At 46.7% G+C, this 19,068-nt stretch overlaps 1 protein-coding gene across 3 annotated transcripts in view; it reads left to right on the forward strand.

The window, feature by feature from the left end:
* PAX7 (paired box 7) overlaps positions 1 to 19,068 on the forward strand; it is a gene marked incomplete at its 5' end in the record, with an annotated part of 94,426 nt that overhangs the window by 36,080 nt on the left and 39,278 nt on the right. For all 3 annotated transcript variants that reach the window (XM_082069990.1, XM_082069989.1, XM_082069991.1), the window contains one exon: positions 8,914 to 9,113. In XM_082069990.1, the coding sequence (XP_081926116.1) occupies positions 8,914 to 9,113 (200 nt within the window). The remainder of the gene's footprint in view (positions 1 to 8,913; positions 9,114 to 19,068) is intronic.

The following is a 19,068-nucleotide window of genomic DNA, read 5'->3' on the forward strand; positions in this document are numbered from 1 at the left end:
TTAAGTGGTCTCTGGTGCCTCATTCTCACGGGCTGGTTTTTCAGGATTGGGAAAGGTTTATGAGGTTAAATTTGTTGATCTTTCCTGAAAGAGTCTTATATTGAAAGGTCTTTAACTTGATGTATCCAGGCAGGGAGGCCCAGGGCTGGAACGGCAGAGGAACTACAGGACAAGATTAAGGGCCGTTGGCAGAGCTATATAGGGGTTTAGGATGAAAATAAAAGAGGGTGTTGCAAATTGGGATGGAGGAGCAACGGTGGAGCTGTGCAGGGACCCCAGGGTAAGAATAGCGAGGCAGCTATCAGCCAAGATTGAGATGTGCTGGCAGAGCGCGTGGGGCCCAGAACTGGAACAGAAGGGGTGGCAGAACTTCAAGTACACAAGCAGAGCCGTGCTGGGACAAAGCCAGGAGGAGCAGAGGTTGTCACAGCCGAGAAACTGGGAAACCTGGGTTTGCGTGCCTCGCTAGGATGCTGGACGTTGGAGATAGCGTGTCTGTGCATACGTGATGTGCTGATGAACATGTTACACTGAGTGGGTTCCAGCCCAGATCTGGAGAAAGGAAACTTTTGCTTAGGGATCAGCAGCACCTGAGACACAGCTACGATGCTTCTGCTCAGTCAGTTTTGAGACAATTACTACATTAAAAGTGCTGGAATAGATTAAGCGTGGGGGATTTGGTCTGGCATAGAAGCACACGTGTTTCTCAAGGTGAGAATGGAGGTATAAGGGCAAAACTCGCCAGAAATGCCTGTCATCTGGCTGGGGGCAGTTCTGAGTCTTTCTCCTGTGGATCTGAGTGTTATTTTCACAAAGGTGTTTGAATAGTACAGTGTCTTTTCTATTATGGTATTTGTACCTCCAGGCGCCCTCGGAGGGTGGTCGTAACGCATGTGGGGAGCAGTTAGATATTGTATTGTGCTCAGAATGAGGAGGCAAACTGGTGTAACGGGCTCCTGGAGGTTCACCCCCTTGCTCTGTTGGCTGTGATGTTATGTATGGTTGCTGGTGGGGGAACATGGGCACAGCTGGGGCACAAAGGTGGGATTGCAGCAAGCTTGGCATCACGGGGGTTTCCTTGCATGTCCTTGGTTTCCAGCTTGAGGTTCAACCTGGTGGAGGCAAGGCATGAATTTAGGGGGTGAGAGTCAGGGCCTCAAGCTGAGCACACAGGACAGAGGCTGCGCGCTGACTTGAGCTTGAAACACAGAGTCCCAAGCTCTGGGGATAATTAAATGTACATTTAATTATCTGCTTAAATCAGTCGCCTACTGTTTTTTCAACCCCAGATACCATATATATACACCAATCATTGCCTGGATAAAGGGCCTGGCTTTGTACACTGCAGGCCAGGTAATCTGTCTTGGGTTTACCTGCTGCTTTAATTGGTAAATCAAGGTGGTTATCAAAGGATCACATCTCCCATCCATAATTCTAGCAGGCTGCGAGCATCTTGGATACCTGTGCCGAATTCTCCTGTGCGGCTCAGACCCTCGAGTGGGACGTGTTTGTGCTGCTCTGTCAACTTCCCCATGTCTATAAGAAATTTATTTAAGGGAACTGGAGAAATGAAGCTGAAAAAGGAAGAAAGCGAAAAAGGGAAAACTCCAGAGAAAGTGAGCAGACCTTTTCTTCTCCCTGCCTCTTTATTCCCCCCGTATCCCAGCTGGTCTCCCTTTGCTTCCCAATTTTGGGAGCGCTATTGATGCCTCTCTAACGACATCGTTTCAATGCGAGTAAAGAAGCCAGGCAGCCCCTGCGGTCCCTCTCGTGCAGCCCTCCGCTGGATCCTGCGCCTGCCACAAGCACGCGGCTATGAATATTGAAGTGAAAAAGGGGCCTTTTATGGACTTCACAGATGTGCTGGGGAGTTGGGGCAGACCTCATTACCTCGGGGTTCTTTAAAAGGCCAAACAAAAGCCAGAAGAAAGAGTGTTAGGGGTGGAGGGGGCAGGGAGGCGAGAACTAGAAAAAAGTTGAAAGAAAAGAAAAGACGACTGGAGTTGATGGATATTCCATCTGTTTATGTTCAGGCCAGTGCTGGGAATTAACAAAGGCTGTTGGAGACATAGGCTGTCTTTTGCCCTCCCTCCCTCCCCATCTTCCTCCAAATGTTCTGGATGATTTGGTTTTGTTCGCTCCTCGCAAGGAACAGAGTATGTTGTGTTTTTTGTGACCATGTGTCTTTGCATGGGGGCACTGCAGCTGGTACCTCCACTGCCAGACCTGATTTGCGGCAGGATTTGCTGGGGCCCTCATGTCTCTTACAACTTTCACATGCAGAGTAGATGGAGCCTTCGGGGCCAGATCCCTCCACTGAGATAAATGAGTACAGCTTTTTGGCTTTTGCCAGAACTGCAAAGGAGTTTGCTTGGTCTATATGCATGGCATGGCTTATGAAAGAGCATCTGGTTAGGGATGCAATTCCTTCTTTGTGGGCTTGGAAAAGCCTTCATCTAGTTTAGCTTCCAGCTTCAAGGCAAAGGTACGTTCCCAACCTGAATGGAGTTACCTGGAATGGCTGCAATTGATAGAGGAATGCGGAGAGCTGTTGGATATGTCTTCACCCAGTGCAAGTCCTTGTATCGGCAAGAGGCTTTTGGTGGTGGATGACAGTTCCAAGGAAGAGAGTTTTGTGTAGCTTATTCTTTCCAAAATCCTGTAGTGCTCCACTTATAGTTGTGCCCATGAACCCAGCCAGCACTGAGCCAAGGAGGCGAAGGTACCTGTTCAGGGAGTTGTAGGGTGAGGTACTCCTGTATAAGAGTTTCCTTGAAATCACAGACAATCCATGAGTTAAGGGGCAAATTCTGGCAGAGCTGGGAGGAAAGTAAGTTTGGGGTGAGTGCTCAGGACAGCCAGAACCAGGGAAAACTTAAGACGTTGCTCCACCTTTGGGTCTTCAAGCTCAGCATGTGAACGTGGGGCTCATCCAGGGTGAATCTTTGGGATTCAGATGCGGAGAAATTGTTGGATACCATGTTCCAAGCTGGGACAGGTTGTGTGGTTCTCACTGTGGTCATTCATCTGACAGGCTGTGTGCTGTCACCCATGTGTGGGGATGTGCATACACTTGGACACCTTTTGCATGTGCACCCTTTTCATCCATGAAACCTCCAGTTTTCCTTTCTCCCTTCTTCCTACAGCTTCTCCTTCCACATATGATCTCTCTTATTCAGTAGAGATCTTGACATGATGAGGGAATTATCCAGCTGTGAAATACTTTTCTCTTTGACCCCCCTGCACTTTTCCGTATTCCCTCCAGACAGACACACGCTGTCTCTCCCTCCCTGTTCAAGAGCATCAGCTCCACTGTGAGTATTATTTCCAAGTTGTAAAGCCCATAATGGACATTACCTCAGTCTGGTTTGGTTACAGCTGGCCAGTTCAGTGCCTGAATTAGAAAAAAAGAATAGAAAAATACCCAAACCTTGATCTCCGAAGGCCCCCACGCTAATGCTTTGCTGAACACTGCAGTCCCCAGCTGAGCTGTAAATGACTTTTTCATTTTCCTAGGCCTGCTACCCAGTCTGTTTGGTATTCAAGGGCACCCCACCAACAGGCACTATCATTCTGCTTGGGCCGAATTACTTGATTAAAACGCATATCAACTATTATGTGATTCGTTTTCTGCTGCTGCTCCACACCACAGCCCTCTAAACTATGTTAAACTGTAATACAGCTGCGCACGCACGAGCAAATGCTGGAGAATGGGGAGTTTACAGGTTGGAAAGGGGAGGGAGGGGGAAACCCAAGCTTTATTGTATGTGCTGTCGATTATTGGTTTTTTATGTCTGGGAATGCGCTTGGACAGGGGAAGGGGGGCGAGAGATGAATTTGAAACACCCCTGTCCCCCTTTGCAGTCCCACCTGCTGCTGAACAGGTTTGGAGGTGAGCGGGGTTATTCTGTGCACACATGTGCACCTCTCGTTGTGAACTCAGGGCTTCATCTTTTTCTGAAAAGAGAGAGAAAAACGTGTTGTGGATTTTGCGTTGGAGAGAAAAATCAAAGCGATACAATTCTGTGCCTGCGATGCTGTTACTGCGTCGCCCTTCTCTCTGGCTTTTCATGGGCTTGTTTGCATTTTGATGGGTTTTGTTTGCTTTCTGCCAGAGGGGAAGGCAGATGCTAAGAAATCAGGGAGAGTTTCAGCTCTTGCTTCTGAAGCTGTTGACTGCAGGGTCCAGCGCAGGGGACATGCTCTGTGAATAAATGGCTGCATCTTGGTGATCCTTGTTCATCCCGCATCCTTTTGTGGGAGTAGAACGTGCGAGATGTGCAGTCTCACCCTTCCTGCTCTGCATATGTGCTATAGGTCCTTGCTGTGGACCTCAGCTATAATATATCTTATTATTTCAGGCCTTCTTGACAATGTACCCACGATCAGGAGACATTTCATCTATGGGATGGGTACCTCCTCACCGTCCCATGGCAGTGGGGCTCTATTTATTAAGGCGATGTCAGGCAGCAAAAGTATCATGCGGCAGGTGAAACCTGCTCTTTTCAAGGTCATTGAGAGACTCTTTAATTGTCCTCCAGCATAAAATAACTTGAAGTTATACGGGACTGGAAAAATATGTACACATTCATATAGGGGTAGCCGTTGGGGCCACCAAACACAAGAGCTTTGGATGAAGAGCGTTGTGAAAAGTGGGGAGACTTGGTATGGGGCTGTAACATGGGGATGCTCAGGTCTCGCTGGCATCTTCAAAGTGAGATTCTTCTTATTTCTTTCATGCCGTTAAATCCAAGTTCCCCTGTGGCTGCATTGGCTTGCCAGCCAGTCACCCCCCGACCCAGTTTTGTGGAGCATCACCATTGCTCCAGCAGCATCTGGGTGAGTTTGCTAACGCCAGTTGCAGCACAAAAGGTGCAGTTGTAGCGAAGCTCTTCGCAAAACCATTCCCTTCCCCCTCTCCATCTCTGCCTTCCAACATATATTTAATTTTTAGGATGGTGCAGCTGGAAGCGGGATAGAGAGAGAGACGGGAAATGAGATGAGAAATACTGAAGGAGAGAACGTGCAGCTCCCCTTTACCCTCTCACAAAATCTGATCCCCACTTTAATGAATGCGTTTTCATGTCTGGTCCTGTCTGCCAATCCTTCCAGACGGCACCAAGGTGCTTCAAGACAAGGCAGCAGGTCCTTGTAGAGCATCAAGGGCTCAGTCGGAGCCTGGAGGGTCTTGTTGTGGCCGATTCCACCTAATCCTGTTGATTAATTTAACTCCAGGGCTAAGAGACGCCTAGAAGCAGTGAATGGAGATGCAAAGGAGAAAGGTGGAGGGGGAGGAAGGGATATGGAGGAGTGTAGGGAATGGGAAGAGGGAGGATGTATCCAGACCATAATTATGGGGGGTGTTTCTTGTTCCTTTCCTCAAGGTCCAGTCCACTTCTGTTCCTTTAAACCCCTGCAGGGAGCTCTGCCCAGCTCTTGCTAATTGTACCCCAACCTGAGTTGTCAGTGCTACTCAGGACTATGAGTGTGTGGGCCATAATTCACACATTTCCTCATGCTAGAACGGGTCCCATGACAAGCCCAGGCTTATATTTGTCACCTTTCCTGTGCCATCCTGCACACACACACCTCTGCACGTGCTCTGGCTGCACTTATTTCCATGGGGAGAAACAACCGTTTTGGTTTGTTCAGTTTTTCCCCAGCTCATCCTCCCCGAGATGTGGGACTTGACATTGGTCCACGCAAACCTTCGAGTCCCTTCCCGCGGTCGTCTCTCCCCCCTTGCACGACTCGCGTTGTATCTCTGCTCCAAGAAGGTGCTGGTACATTTGAATATCCCCCCCGAGCAGAGGGAAGCTCTTACGAATTTTTACACTGGCAAACTTGCTTTCATTCCCATAATGAAGCCTATGTCTCTTTATTTCTAATAGTATTGCAATGCAGAGAGATATGAGCAGTTTGGGTTTTTTGTTTCTGAGCTGTGGAACAGTTATGCTAAATAATAAAGATGGAATCGCTCTTAAAATAAAAATAGCAGGGTCAGCGTGTGTGTGTCCTGTAATACACACGCTTTTCTCTCAGTTTTGCCCTCCCGTGAGATTTTTCCCTCCGTTCTCCTCTCCATTCCGTTCTTTTCTGTCAATCTTTAGCCGGTCTGATGTCCTAGGGGAGCTGCGTGCCGGACAGCTAGCTGTTTCCCATCCTTCATCACAACTAGTGATTGGTAAGCCACACAAGAAGCTGCTGCTACGTATTTCTCCACCTTTGTATTTACAGAGTGTTCGTTGCTCCGTGCTGAGTAAGTGTAAAATGCTACCAGCAAACGCTAACGATTATTTCTATGGCATTAACCCCGTAGTGCTGGAGGCTGCAAACTGGGGTTTTCCCCGTGCTCATGCGTTCATTTTTAACACAGGGTTGTGTGGTTAGAAATGCAGTGTTCAAGTTTTGGGTGAGTCCCCTGGACTTGCCTCATGAGGGAGTCTCCTTGAGTTACTCTTGCAGCTTTGTGAAAGCTTCTCATTGCGCAGAAACTTTGCAGAGATTATGGTAGTGTTTGTTCCAGCAGGTTTCAACTGTTAGGAGTGGAAAAGACCTGTTAGATCCTCGAGTTGCGTCTTAGGCAGGTAAGGGAGCCTGCCACTGATAATAGGGGATGCATTAGATAATAAGCTCATACTGCAGTCTGTCTCAGCTCAAAGACTTTCTATATTATTTAATGAATCTGTGTCTGACAGCAGCAGCTGCATCCTACTAAGACCAGCTGGTTCCAGACATGCCCTGGGATTTTTCTTGCTCTCTTGGTTTTATCTTTGTAGTTGGGTAGTTGGAGCCTCACACTTGGCACGAAGAGCTGTGGCTTCTTTTCCCAGCCTTGCTCCTGACTCACAGGGTGACCGTAGGTGGGTGACTCCGCCATCCCTGCCACGGTTGTAAAATGGAGATCATGCCAGTTGGGAGTTGTTTGGAGACTCGCGGATATGAAGTGTTATGTCAGTTTATATTGCAGGGTTTGCTTCTGCACCTTTTTATCCCTGTAGCCAACGTGATGGGCAGTGCAGTCGCCAGCACTGTTGTGAGTAGGACAGATTCTTACTCATGACAATCAGTTGTCCTCTCACAAAACTTTGTAGCCAAATTAGGGATTTGGAGCATAAAGCTCCAAATTAGGAGCACTAGGCTGTTGAAGACAGCATGGCTGGTTTTCCCTTCCAGACTTCCGCAGAAAAAGAAAAAAAAGTGAGCAAAGTATGGGAGACGAAATGCATTACAGATCCTTTTCTAAACATTTTTTCCTCACTTGGGGTGTTACTGGATCCCAGGTTTGGTTTATACCATGTAAGCGGTTGGACCAAGTAAATGGATGAGCTGTAGGTACATGTTTCATTGTTGTAATCAAGTGACCAAGGGTTAGATCTTAAAGTCCTGTTGATATTGCTGCCACCATAGTACTTGCCAAGTGTGCTGGAGCTTTGTTACATGAGGTGTGAAACGTGCCACAAATGACAATCCCTGTGCTAAAGAGCTCGCAGGCTGAAAGTTGCTACTAAGCATTTATACAAACTATGCAGAAATGTGTATTTACTGTAAAGAAATATGCACAGCTGCAGAGTTAAATGCCATTTAGCTTGGCGTCTTTTCCTTCCCTTTCCTCTCACAGTGGCCCTCTCGCATCCTGGACCCAAACACACCCCTGCCCTTGCTTTGTTCATGTTTCCAGAAAACATGCTAATTAATTAAACCCAAAATAGTGAGTTAAGTGATTAACTTTAAGAAATCTACTGTATGCTATAGGTTTCCAGATATGCTTTTGGGCAGCATGGTGCTCCAAGGTCCATATGTGCTTCTACCTGCCCCAAATCATCTGGGACCCAGATGTGGAGGGCTGTTATTTTCAAGTACAGATGTTCCTTTTATACCATTTGAGACTCTAGACCTTCCCTGAAAATGGACATAACCCAAAAGCTAGTTTGGTAGCAGATTTCTATGTACAGTAAAACTGGCTTTAAAATGTAGGACAGATGCTGCTCCTCTGAAGTCAAAAGGTCAATTTCTCACTGACTTCAGTGAGAAATAAATGGTTCCTGATTCAAAAAGGTGAACATATGTAAAGACTCTAGAGAAGGGAAAACCTCTGAAGGTGATGCGTTTGCCCCCCAAACAAGCCATCCACTCCTCTGTAGCAGAGTTTCTGTGACCCCAAGACATAAAAGCATTTTTGTTTTGCAGCGAGCTGAACGCAATGACATTTTGTGGTCATCTCAGTATAAACAAGTGAACTCTGATGGGATATTTGCCCCGTACTCCTCAAACTGCCGCTGCGCTTGAGCAGCTGTTGGGGAAATCACAGCTGCTGTTCTCAGCTCTGGGAAGAAAAAGGTGGATTTTTGGATGATGATAGTATGGAGCAAAAAGAGAGGACTGAAAAACACTATTAGGAACTTCAGGAATCTTTATTGTCAAGTTGAGGAAACTGGGCTTATGTACTCCAAGCTCTACTTATTTGGGTTTGATAAGCGCCTCAGGTGTGGTGCAGGGAGAGGGGAAAGGCAGAGGTGCAGGGCAAGTGAAGGTGGAGGAAATAAGTGACCAAATTAGACATTGGTAAAGGAATTTTATGGCATCGTAATGCTGTGGGAATCTGGCCTTGTGCAAAACTCCTGCTGAAATTTGGGAATTTAGAAGAGGAACTGTATCCTATGGGAAACCCAACCTACAGGTGGAGTGGAGCTGGAAATGTTTTTCTTTGTTTCTTCCTAAGGTGGTTTAAGAACATTGAAATCTTAAACATTGATACTACACAAAACCCAAGAGGAGGTTAGGCTGCACAAGTCAAAGCACTATGTATTGATATTTTTATGCATGCATTTCAGCTTCTACATTTTAGCTGTTCCCTCTCTGGCTTCTCACCACGCAAGCCTCACCTCCCCTTTGCTTCCCTTCCCACCCCAGGTAACAGGCTGGACGAAGGCTCTGACGTCGAATCTGAACCAGACCTGCCTTTGAAGCGCAAGCAACGCCGCAGTCGAACCACCTTCACCGCCGAGCAGCTGGAGGAGCTGGAGAAAGCCTTCGAGAGAACCCACTACCCAGACATCTACACACGAGAGGAGCTCGCTCAGCGAACCAAGCTCACGGAGGCCCGAGTTCAGGTAAGGACTAGACCTGGTGTGGGGCAGGTCAGCCCGGTGGCGCAGCATCTTGGAGGTGCAGTGCTGGGGATGAGGGTGTTGAAAAGCTGTAATGTGGATGCTTGTTGTCTCTGGGGCCACGTTCACAAGGCTCCGAGACTTCAGTTCTGCACGTTCCCACGGGTTTGCAGATGTGCCGTTTGGATTTGGCCCGTCGCAGAGGTACCAGCTGGAGGGTTTCCATCCAGGTTGGGACCAGGAGCCAGACTTTGCCGAACTTGGCAAAGCATTTAGTGCTCTGTTTTCTGTTGGAGGAAATTCCTTCATTTGCCTGGGAGGAAGCAGTGTGTGTGTACATGTTTGTATTTGGTGTTTCGGGAGAAATCGCACCATTTACCAACCTTGCCCAGGGGAGCAGCTCATATTTTGCAAAGTTTGCAAGTTCTATATGTGAATTTTCATAAAACTTCTTCTCCCCTCGATCTCTAGAGAGCACAAAAAGGGCGGGGGGAGGGAAGAAGAGGGGAGGAGCAGGAAGGGAGGGTTCGGAGCCGGAGGACTCTGACATCTACACGATTAATAGCCCTTGTGGGAACTCCACACAGAGACCCTTATGTCTTCCAGATAAAGGCTGGGTCAGCAGTGTGTGCAAACATGCAGAGGGATAAGGAGTGTGAACAGATCGGGGGGTATAATAGAGTCCCCTGGGGAACGGGAAGGAAAGGGGGAGGGATTTGGGATTGTGCTGGGTTAAAGAAGTGAAATGGAGACCCCAGCAGTCCATCCTCTGTGTGACCAGCGCGATTGGGTTTCAGACTGAGCACAGAGTCCCTGCGAGCGGCTCTGGGAGTAGAGGGCAGGGGTACTCCAGGCTTGCGACAGGGAAACAGTCAATTAACCAGCTCCTCTGAAACAAAACAGGGTTGTTTTTTTTGTTCTGCAGTTCTCAGGATAATGAGCTTGATGTGCTTACTCAGGAGCCAAAAATTTTTGCTGTTTCCCCTGGCTGTCTGGGAATGGACATTTCCCCCACACCTGGGACATTCACTAAATCATTAAGGACTTTTCCCATTAGCCTTTTTTCCCAAAGAAGTGCTAAGCCAGTTGCAGCACTGCAGCAGGTGCCTCCTCGCCTCTCTCCAGCTGTCTCTTGAGAGGTGCTGGGTTTTCCCGAATCCATCATCCCTCAAGATTTGGCTATGGAGACTGCAGAAAGGAAATCTAGCGAACTTTCAACTGATCCTAGTTTTGATTTAACCAAAAGACCGTGCCAGAGCGTTCAGCGGTAATAGTGTTAATTTGCTACCTGCGTAGGTTCACAGACAGATGGAGACTGGGAAAGCGGCTAATTTAGACGACTAAGTTACCAAGAGTTGGAAAGTGTAAATTCCCACATTTTTGGTTTGCATATTCTGTTTCTAATTGGTCTTGCTTGTTGTAGGTGGGCATAAGATGTTAAGAAAGACATAAAAAGAAATGTTTCTGTGGCAAACAGATTAAAAAAAAAGGAGTTTCAGGGGAGAACAGACTTTAGGTAACGCTTTTTTATGGTGTGAAAGCAAGCTGTGTTGTGTGAGCTGTGATACGGGCACGTTGGGGAGGAAGGGAAGAGCCCTGAAGCTCCAGGGAGTGCAGAAACCAGAGGCAGGTTCTCTCTTCTGCAAGGCGCTCTGACCTCACTGTGACAAGGCCGGGAGAAAGGAGGGAGGTGAAAACAGAAAGGGAAAGCTAAATAAATAACTGAAGAGAACCTTTCCCTTGTCTCAAGCTGTGATCTCCCTACTTGCTCCCAGGCAGCTTGTGCGGAGGTTCCTGCCAGGGCTCTAGTAGCAGCTGTTCTCCGAGGCGCATTCCTGATGGCTTTCTCATTCCGACATCCTGGCAGAGTCAGCTTCTTCCCACCACTTTTAAGCCTGCCGCCCCTTGTAAAATTTTCTGGATATCAGAGCAGATCTTTTCCTGGCTCTTGGGACCTACAAACATTAGTCAATCAAGTTGTTGTGGAAAAAAAAAAAGCCACACACACATATCCACACACATACCCATCCAGCAGGGAACCTTCTGCACCCTCATAGTCCTACTCCTGTCTCAGAGTTTTTAAGGCCAAGAGATGTGCTTTGGATTAAAGATGGCTGTAATAACAGCAGGGCCAGCTGAGATCAGGGTTTCTGGGTGTTACAGGCCATGCCAACATCTACTTGTCCCCAAAACCTTATTGTGTTCACATGTAAAATGGGAGGCGGATGCATGAAAATTATGTTGTGGCCCATAGTCACAAAAGAGACTGGACAGCAGCTCCTTAGTGTCTGGTCGTTGATTCAGCCATTGCCTGGATCTGGGTGCATCAATCCCTGGATCACACCCGAGTCTCTGAATCACAGCTCGGGTGTTGCTGTCAGGCTTGCTTTATTGTGTATACACGACATCCCATTTTGCTGATCACTGTACAAGCACTGGACTTCTCCATCTCTTTGCTTCTTCTCCTCACCTCCCCTTACCTTTGAACTTAGCCAAGTCTCATTTGTTCTCTCTGCTACCTGAGCATTCACGTACCGCAGTCTCTTCCATGTGAAAAGCTGATAGCTCTGTTAAATTTTATTGGCAGGCCTCAGTCTGGCTGGTCACACAGCTGCCCGGCTAAGTGGAAGTTTGACACGTTGACAGCTAATAAAATTCACAAGCTGAACAACAAGGGGGAGGGGGTGGTGGGGAGCAGCTCCAAGCTCCGGTTTCTCATCTGCTAGGAAGATCACAGGAGGGTGAGCAAGATTTTTGCAAGGTCACTGCAGTGTCTGTGTGGTTGAGACGCAGGATTCCGGCCTTCCGACTTCCAACACATCCAAAGGTCCGAGCCATTCAAAGGTTAATCCCAAATTGAGCATAGCCAGGGAGAAAACTGCCATGGATTTCCGCAAGGCTCAGGATTTCGGTGCCAATTCTACCCAGCGAGGCCACCAATGGAAATTCCCACTGACTTGTTTGTGTGCGAGACGATGTCTTGACTCATGTGTCCACACTAATTGTCCAGGACTGAACAAATTCTTGCCCATCTGCGAGCTCCTATTTCCACCCTTCCAGAAAACAAGCTTTGGAAGGCCAAGTGTTCATGGATTTAAAAATTAAGTCTAACAGCTAAGCAATTCGCTTAGCTCATTTAATGGAAACTTTGATTTAGATCTTAAATGTATTTTGGGTTTTTACACCAGTTTTTGCAATTATCTAACTGATGATGTCAAAGTTTTTATATGGAAAAAAAAAGAAAGACAAATGGAATTCTGTGATAATTTTGAAACTTTTCTCCCTGGCATTTCTAGAGAAGGGACGTTTTTCAGAGCAACCCTTTTCTCACGAACAGTTCAGCTTTGTCAGTACAGTGGTTTTGAATAGGAAAATAGTTTTGTCAGGAAATTCTTGTCCAGGTGTAGAAATGACTTGTCAAAGCAATGCTAACGTCAAAAGAGACACCAGGTGCATCAGTCATGGGAGTTGAAACTAAGCCTTCTCCTAGTTGATTCCATTTGTACATCTGTTTGCCCAAATATATTGCATTTTTAAGGCTATTTACCAACAAACCTGAATGCTTACTTCTGTTTTTTACTTGAAAAATACCAACAGAAAGCAATCCAAGGTAAAACAAAGCAGTGCGTGTGCCCAGATTGCCCTCAGGTCAGCACCACGATCCCAAGTCGCTCAGAAATTTGAGCGCTGAGAATGTTCTTCATGAATAAACTTTGTGTAGGTTCCCATGTGAGCAACTCATCTCCATTAATCCTGCTGCTGTAATGACTCAGATGTGTCAGGCTCCAAAGTATTCTCTCAAAAGGCTTTCCCAGAAATCTACCAAAATTGTTCCCAAAAAATAGATGGCAGCTTTTGCTTCTCGGCGTCGCCTGCGGATGATTCCGATGGTCATTCCACAGCCAGCTGGGTGCGAGCACGTGTGCCGCCAGCAAGGACGGTAATCTGGGTTCCTATGGTTTGGGCAGTGCGTGCTTTCTGGAAATAAATAAGAAGCGTGAAAGGGTGGGTGTGTTGTGATGCTGATGTCTGTTATTAATCCCCAGGAAATTCCATGCACTGAGAAACCGTTATTTCAATAACAAAATTAAACTAGACAGCAGGAGTCGCAACCCAGTGCTTTATTGATCATTTTTATGATGGATACTGTTGTGATTTCTGCCTGGGAGAAAATGGATGTTTCATTTAATAAAAAGGCTCAGAGCAATTCTGCCTCTGAAATCTCAGTGCATTTCTAGGCTACTCACATAATATGTGTTTTATGACACAGTTTCCAACTGTAGTAAACAAACAGCCATATTCTAGATCATGCTGCAGCAGCTCAGACCTGCCAAATGGAGCACCAGAAAAGAAATTCCATTCAATTTTGCTCGAAATATTTCACAAAGCAATTCTGTTCTCAGTGCGAAGAAGCTGAAAACCACCATTTACCAGCAGTGCTCTGCAGTCCAATTTCTAGAAAAGACCTGACTTTCTCAGGAACTTCTCAAACACTGCGGGTAGTGGGGACCCCAGTGCTCTGTCACTAGCTGTCACTGTTCCTGGAGATGGTGCCTTTTGAAGCTGAAGGTATTATAGGAAGGGTGGTAAGCAGGGCTCCCCCAGCTCCCAGCATTAACTTGAGACATGCAAAGCTGCTGGAGCCTAAAGCTGTTTGCCTGGTGTTTTGCTTCCCAGACTCTTTGAGATGTGTCCAAACTGGCTTTTCCGAGGCAATCCCCCCTCCCTTAAAGGTCAGCTGAGAATGTTTTCTTTCTTCCTGAGGCTCGGGCTAGTTTACATTTCTCGTGAAGAGGGCTGCGATGAGGTTATGACACAACAGCTGCCCTGTGTTTTTGGCAGCAGCCGGGGCTGCGCGAAGGAGCCGCAGTTGGGGCTCTGCTTGGCAGCGGCTCCTTTGGCACGCTGGTTTTCCGTGGCGCGGGGCCAGCCGCGCTCTCGCACGCCGGGGCGGCCAGATCCACCATCCACAGCCAGAACAACCCCTGGCACCGTGAGAACCGCGGCCGTGCCGCCGCTGCGTGTGCCCGGGCACGTCCGGAGAGCAGCGGTGCCGAAACGGAGAAATAAACTTCACAGCAGAGTCAATGATACCATTAAGTGGCATTCTTTATTTTATCAAGCGCTGGGGAACACTGGGGATCATCCTCCATCAGTGCTCCCGAGACTGGATGCTCTTGCGTTGCTTATATTCACATAATTATTATATATGCATTACAATTTTTGAAAATTTTGATGTACAGTACATGTATACTAAGAAATAATTGATGTTAGTTATAATAGTTTAGTTTCTTACTTACAATGCATCTATTAGTTAAATATAAACTAAGCACTCTGCTTCTAAACAATGTATTTCTTAATCTTCTGTCTCCTCTTGTCGTGCAGAAGGATCTAAAACTTGAAAAATGTTGCCTCATTTTGCAGGTGGTCAGAAAACATTTATCATGTCCATTGGTTAACGATGGGTACGTCTTTCATAACTTAATCACGGTATACATGAATTTAGCAGCTTCTCTTCAATGTGATGCCAAGCGGCATCCAGAGGAGATGGTCAGGGTGAGGGTAGCGTGCTGTTCCAGCCGGCTTTAAAGGACTGATTTGGTTCTGCAAGGTAAAACCAGGCTTAAATGCAGCTGAGGTGGGTCCAGACGCTTCCCCCTCATGTCTTGTGGAGATGTTGCTGCGGAATGTTGCTGGTGAGAGCGCGAGCTCGGCTGCAGTCTTGTAACGTTACTTTTTGTTTTAGTGAATCAATGCTTGACTTCTCATGGCATTGCTACTGTTCTTTCATATCTCTCCAGCCTGAGTTAGAAACAGAAATGCAATTGGATTCAAGAGGAGCCCATTGCGTACTTAGCCCAGCTAATATGCTCCAAATAAGTCCTCAGTCCGCCTACTAATCGCATGAAAAATAAACTGTAAGTTATCAGGTATGCAAACTGCAGGGACAAGTCTTTTTTCACCTGAGCTTTGGAAAAGCCAGAGATGATCTCTTAAAATTGCAAGCACATCCGATGGCCACATCTAAGGGTTTGCTTGGAAAAGCATCAGCACTTTTAATAGTCGTGGTACAATTGCAGTAACCAGCCCCCTTGGAAATAGAAATGTGCCACTGGCAGAGGACGTAGTGCCAGCTCTGTAAGCCTGAGGGCATCGTGCTGCAGAGTCAGTGCTATTTCGTTAAGTATATGATACTTTACTGACGATGGAAATGATAAGCTTAATCCTGTAGTCCTTCTGGTAAGGCATTGGTTGAAAACAACAGGAATGAGCATAAATGTCAGGATTTGCAGCGTAATTTGACAAAACCAGCTTGTGCGGGGTGGGACATCTGTATGAAACAAATGGAGCAATTTATGACAGAGAGCGCTCCTTTGAACTTGCTGGCTTCTGCAGATGGAATCCATTCTGTTCAGTAAATCAGGAGTTTTAGGTAAAATTTGTGTTGAGATGCAAAACCTGGAACTGACTTTTTCCTTGTCCTGTCCTCCTTTTCTCGGTCTGCTTTGGACCGAGGACATCAGAACTGCCGGCCTCACGGGCACAAGCTGGAAAAGAGATCCCCTGAACAATGTGGTAATGATTTGATTTCCTTACAAAGGAGTGAGGGCCCAGAGGCCAAAGCAATGACCGAGCTCGCGGTTCCCTGGCTGAAGCGGTTGTGTCTGACACCGCGCGCTCAGCTGCTCTAAATGGAACTCAGTGAAGTTGCACTGATTTATAGCAGCGGAGTGTCTGTCCCATTGTATTAAAAACAAACAGGGCCTCCCAGAGGTTTTATGAGAAGAACCTTTATCACAAAATTTCCAGTCCGACGAGGGCGTGGACCAAAATATTTCTCATACACTTTGCTCGATGCTGAATCTCTGTTTCCAGCGGAGCCACCACCCAGTGAGCAAGTGTGTTGTTGCTTTGAGTCGCCAGCATGTGTGACTCGGCTGTTCTCAGTCTTTCTGTTTACTGGGACACCAATTAAATAGATTTGGTTTGGTCAGCAATGCAAAATGTTTATCATAATCAGGAGGAGGGTTTGTCAGGGTGTTTGAGTCTTTGAGTGCTTAAGCTATTTTTAAAAGCTCATTGCTTTTTATTTTGCAAAGAAAATCTTGATAGTGGGAATCAACATGCTGCTGGTTTGCTGTTAAAGCCCAGCCTATCTTCACCCAAACAGCAGCAGCAGGTGATCTACTCTCCCACATCTCATTCACCTCCATGATGTATGAACATCAAAGCCTGTTTCAAAGTGTTTAAATGCAACTCTAACACCGTTAAGACTTGGCTGTCTGAGAAGCAAGTGTTCAAGTGGAGAGAAAGCACTTCATAAAATCCACTGCCTTGCAGCTGCTTTCTGACAGCAGTGAGCTCATCCCCAAGTCTCTCAGCTTCCGTGAGTCCCATTCATCCTCAGACACCGGATTTATAAAAAGATCAACAGATAAGTAACCCAGAGGTTTGATATTTTAGTTTAACAGAATTTCCTCTGGCAACTGAAATAGTCACTGAAAGGCACAGTTTGTAAAATGTAGAGCTGGAAAGCACCACATTTGCAAACGATCTTTCAGTATCCAATAGCTACTTCATTCAGTGATAATTGTTTAAAAAAAATGTGTAAATATTATTAGCTTTTATGGCAGTAAGTGGTAAAGCTGCATCGCTGGGCAGGGTTGGATTTGGAGCTGTGGAACCACGAGTTTAAACCTGGGCTTAGGATGTCCTAGTGTGCAGGTGGACAGATTTATCCCATTTCTGCTGCCTCCTGCTTCCCTGTCTGAGTACGAACCCATTAGCAGTCATGAGATGTTCGTACTGTGATGATCATTTAAAGGTAGAGATGACCTTTTGGTTGAGGAAGCGTTTGTGACATGATTGATTCAAAGATTACTTTACTCTTGCAATATTTTTTCTAATCAAATATTTCACAGATAACAATGTTTTTTTGTTTGGTGTTGTGTGGTTTATTTTTTGTTGTTTTTCTGGGGTTTTTTAAGTGGTCTGCAAAAAAATCCCATACCACAAACTGTTTGAAATTCTTCAACAGATTGTTATAAATAGCTGGCACCTTCAGGAATGTGGATATGCCTGGAGAAATATAGGCTAAATTCATTGGATAATCTCATTTGTGAAGAGTCATTTGTTCTGCTCCACTAACCTTGTTTAATATTTATCTTAACCATATCACCCACAAGTGACAGAGGCTCTGCGTTTTAGGCACTGAAGTGTCACTAGATCCAGCCGTGTCCCTCCACGTGCCACTAAAAATCTGCGTGCCTGAAATCTGTGCTTTTTATTTTGCGTAAAGAATTCCCTTAACAGCCACAGTGATGCTTGTACGTCTCCGATGTCTGTTTTTAACCCTCCGAACCTGGCAGAGAGAGCTCGATCGTTCACTAAACTGTTGTAGGGACTTACAGGATCCCAAGCCACTGTAACATCTCCATCTGGGAGGGCAGAAGAAGGTGTTTGGATGGAGCAGTAACTGTTCCTTGTCTCTCATTGCTGCTGCTGCTAGAGTTCCCTTCTCAAAACCTTCTGCATCACTGCAGGGATCTGCCCTGGTTTAAAGGAGAGCCTGGAGAGGACCTGATCTGGCAGAGTCGCCTTTATGCGACCTGGGGAGGGACCTCATCTGACTTCACTGGAATTTTTCTGGTGTGCTTGGGCTATAAATGCCCGTAGGATTCCATTCCACCTGGTTTCTGCAGCCTCTCAGGCCTGCGAAAGCAAACACATGTTGCATCTCTTCCGTTCTGCTTGAAAGCAAAAGCACCACTTGGCTTTTCCATCCCTGTTTCCATTTATGAGCTCTTTTATCCCATCTATCTTTCCCAACATCGAGTCCTGATTAGGCTGAGCAGGAACACACCAGGCTTTCTTTCCCACAGGAGGCTCTTTTTGACCTTCCTTTCCTCTCCTTGTCTGACAAATTGTGGGAGCTGACCCATATCTCGGCGGCTGCGGGGATAATTCAGTCCAGCCCCATCCTGGCAGGCAGCTGTCTCTGCCGGTGGAGAACAAGTGCCTGGGACATCTCAGGCCGGCCGTTGGCAGGGTTGGGTGCAGGCGTTGGGGTTAAATAAGAACCACTGCTAACCTTTGCCCCAAACCCAGCCCGAGCAGGAGGACGGGCTCTTCTGAACTCAGCTGGTTCTGCGAGGCAGACGGTGATGAATTGGAGGGGTTTCTTCGTCTCCGATCCGTGGAGGGGACAGTGAAGGTAACGGATGGAGTGTTACTCTGCGGTGAACATCTCGCATTCAGCATCCCTCTAGCAGTATGTTCGCTTACGGAGCAAGGTGCACATGGCACAGTGAGGGGCTCTGCTCTTCCCCGGACCCTGGGTATGACTAGAACATCAAGAATATCTTCTTTAAAATTATATTCCATGTGGGCATTCCTGTACCTATCTACTTCCCTCAGCTAAGCTGTGCAGTTTCTATAACGCATCTCCTGTCTACATGATACAGTCTTTGGAAGAAAATTCACAGGGACAAAAGCCCCAAATGTCTTCAGCATGTATGAATTTTAGTCTTCAGTGACCTATGTTATATACTCATACCCTTGGAAAGCAACACATTTACTCTGTGTAGAATCTCTTTGCTGTGCACAGACAAATCACAAAGTACTCGTCTTTTTAATAACAACCTGCTTTCTGACGTGCCGTGTTTCCTGCTCTTGGGTTCTTCGCGCAGCCCTTTTCCCAAGCGCTCTCTTGGGTTTTCCCAGCAGAAAACCCCAGTTGTCCAGTCCAGCCTGTAGAGCGAAGTCTCCACAGGCAGACCAGCAGCTTCAAAACTTCCTCCTCTTCCTCATCTTCTTCCCACCAGGCTGGTTTTAGCAGCCGTAGCCTTCACCCCGAGCTTAACATGGTGTAACAGGATCCTCTGGCAGGGGGAATCTTTAGTGGCTGATAAAACCTTAACTGTTGTGAAATGAAAGCAGGTTCCCTTTGAAGTGCGCC

The sequence above is a fragment of the Streptopelia decaocto genome (assembly GCF_964273445.1).
Source record: "Streptopelia decaocto genome assembly, chromosome: 20".
NCBI lineage: Eukaryota > Metazoa > Chordata > Aves > Columbiformes > Columbidae > Streptopelia > Streptopelia decaocto.